Consider the following 1,297-nt stretch of genomic DNA (forward strand, 5'->3'; position numbering starts at 1 on the left):
TTGAGCCACAGGCACCGAGCCACACAATTCTTTTCTAATTGGACTAAATGTTCTATCCTTATTACCACATAATTATACTTCATTTCAACATACTACATTACAGCCAGATAAATACTTGGCCCATGTACTATGTATACACTTTTACATTTTACAAGAAAACTGATACCTTCAATAATTACTGTGTTTCTGATGAAGAATTAACAAAGAATTAATTCTTACCTCTCCGTATTTCTCAAAAAATTCACTTTTATGTCGATGTAATGTATCAATAGCCTTAGTTAAGATCTGTGGTGCTCTGTCTTTAATTGTAAGATATGCAAATGATCTAGAAAAAAATAACACATGTTACTTAGAAGCATGAGTACTAGAATGGCTATTGTAGTTTCTGGAACACTTCATTTAAATTACAATTCCTTCTTATATAGCTATTAAAAAGGTAAAAGAGTATAATGTGACTACTATATCAAAACCTAAGAAAATCTGAAAAGTTCTCTGGTATTTCACGGAAGCTAAGTAGTCTTGGTGCCTCCAATCCCAGATTCTCTTCTAGAGTCTGTTCAATCATTCTTATCTTTCTTATTCTATTACTTTTACCACCCTGAAACAGTAACTAGTTTAACAATGTGAGAGAACACAAAAAGGATTAGCCTAGAAATCAAACAGGCTCTTGTCCCAGGTCAACTGCTTACTAAATACTTTACTTGGTTAGAAAGATGAGGCAATGCATGTCAAATAGCCTCAAAGGCTCTAATGTGATTGAAGAACAAAGAATTAAAGCTGTTTATGAACCTTTTTCTCTCTCTCAATCTATATTACAAGTCAATTTTAATTCTTTTCTTTCCTGGCTGCCTTCTCTACCTGCACTTTATTGCACTCTCCTTCCATCCTATTCTGCTCCTAAACAAATTAAGGCATGTTGCTCTCACTCACCCAGCCAAAAAATGGGAAGTGTCAAGGAACAAAGAAAGCTGAGAATGAAGGAAAACTTACACTTGCACTAAAAAATAGAAAATATCCTTGATTTTATACAAAAACCAGGAGTTACAGATTATCATTTTATATAAGATTTCCTTAATACATATAATTCAGTTAGAAAAAACAGGCTAGGCTCGGCTCCTGTGGCTCAGGCAGCTAAGGCGCCAGCCACATACACCTAAGGAGGGGGGTTCGAATCCAGTCCGGCCCGCCAAACAACAATGATGGCTGCAACCAAAGAATAGCCGGGCATTGTGGCGGGCGCCTGTGGTCCCAGCTACTTGGGAGGCTGAGGCAGGAGACTCGCTTGAGCCCAGGAGTT

General features: G+C 37.2%; 1 protein-coding gene across 2 annotated transcripts in view; it reads right to left on the minus strand.

The window, feature by feature from the left end:
• Nucleotides 1-1,297, minus strand: part of ARMT1 (acidic residue methyltransferase 1) — a 25,970-nt gene that overhangs the window by 23,224 nt on the left and 1,449 nt on the right. For both annotated transcript variants that reach the window (XM_023517941.1, XM_012810106.2), the window contains exon 2: nucleotides 220-325. Coding sequence is in view for 1 of the 2 variants with exons in the window: in XM_012810106.2 (XP_012665560.1) it covers nucleotides 220-325 (106 nt within the window). In the remaining variant the exon portion in view is untranslated. The remainder of the gene's footprint in view (nucleotides 1-219; nucleotides 326-1,297) is intronic.

This window comes from Otolemur garnettii, unplaced genomic scaffold (assembly GCF_000181295.1).
Source record: "Otolemur garnettii isolate 467f Iridium unplaced genomic scaffold, OtoGar3 scaffold00126, whole genome shotgun sequence".
NCBI lineage: Eukaryota > Metazoa > Chordata > Mammalia > Primates > Galagidae > Otolemur > Otolemur garnettii.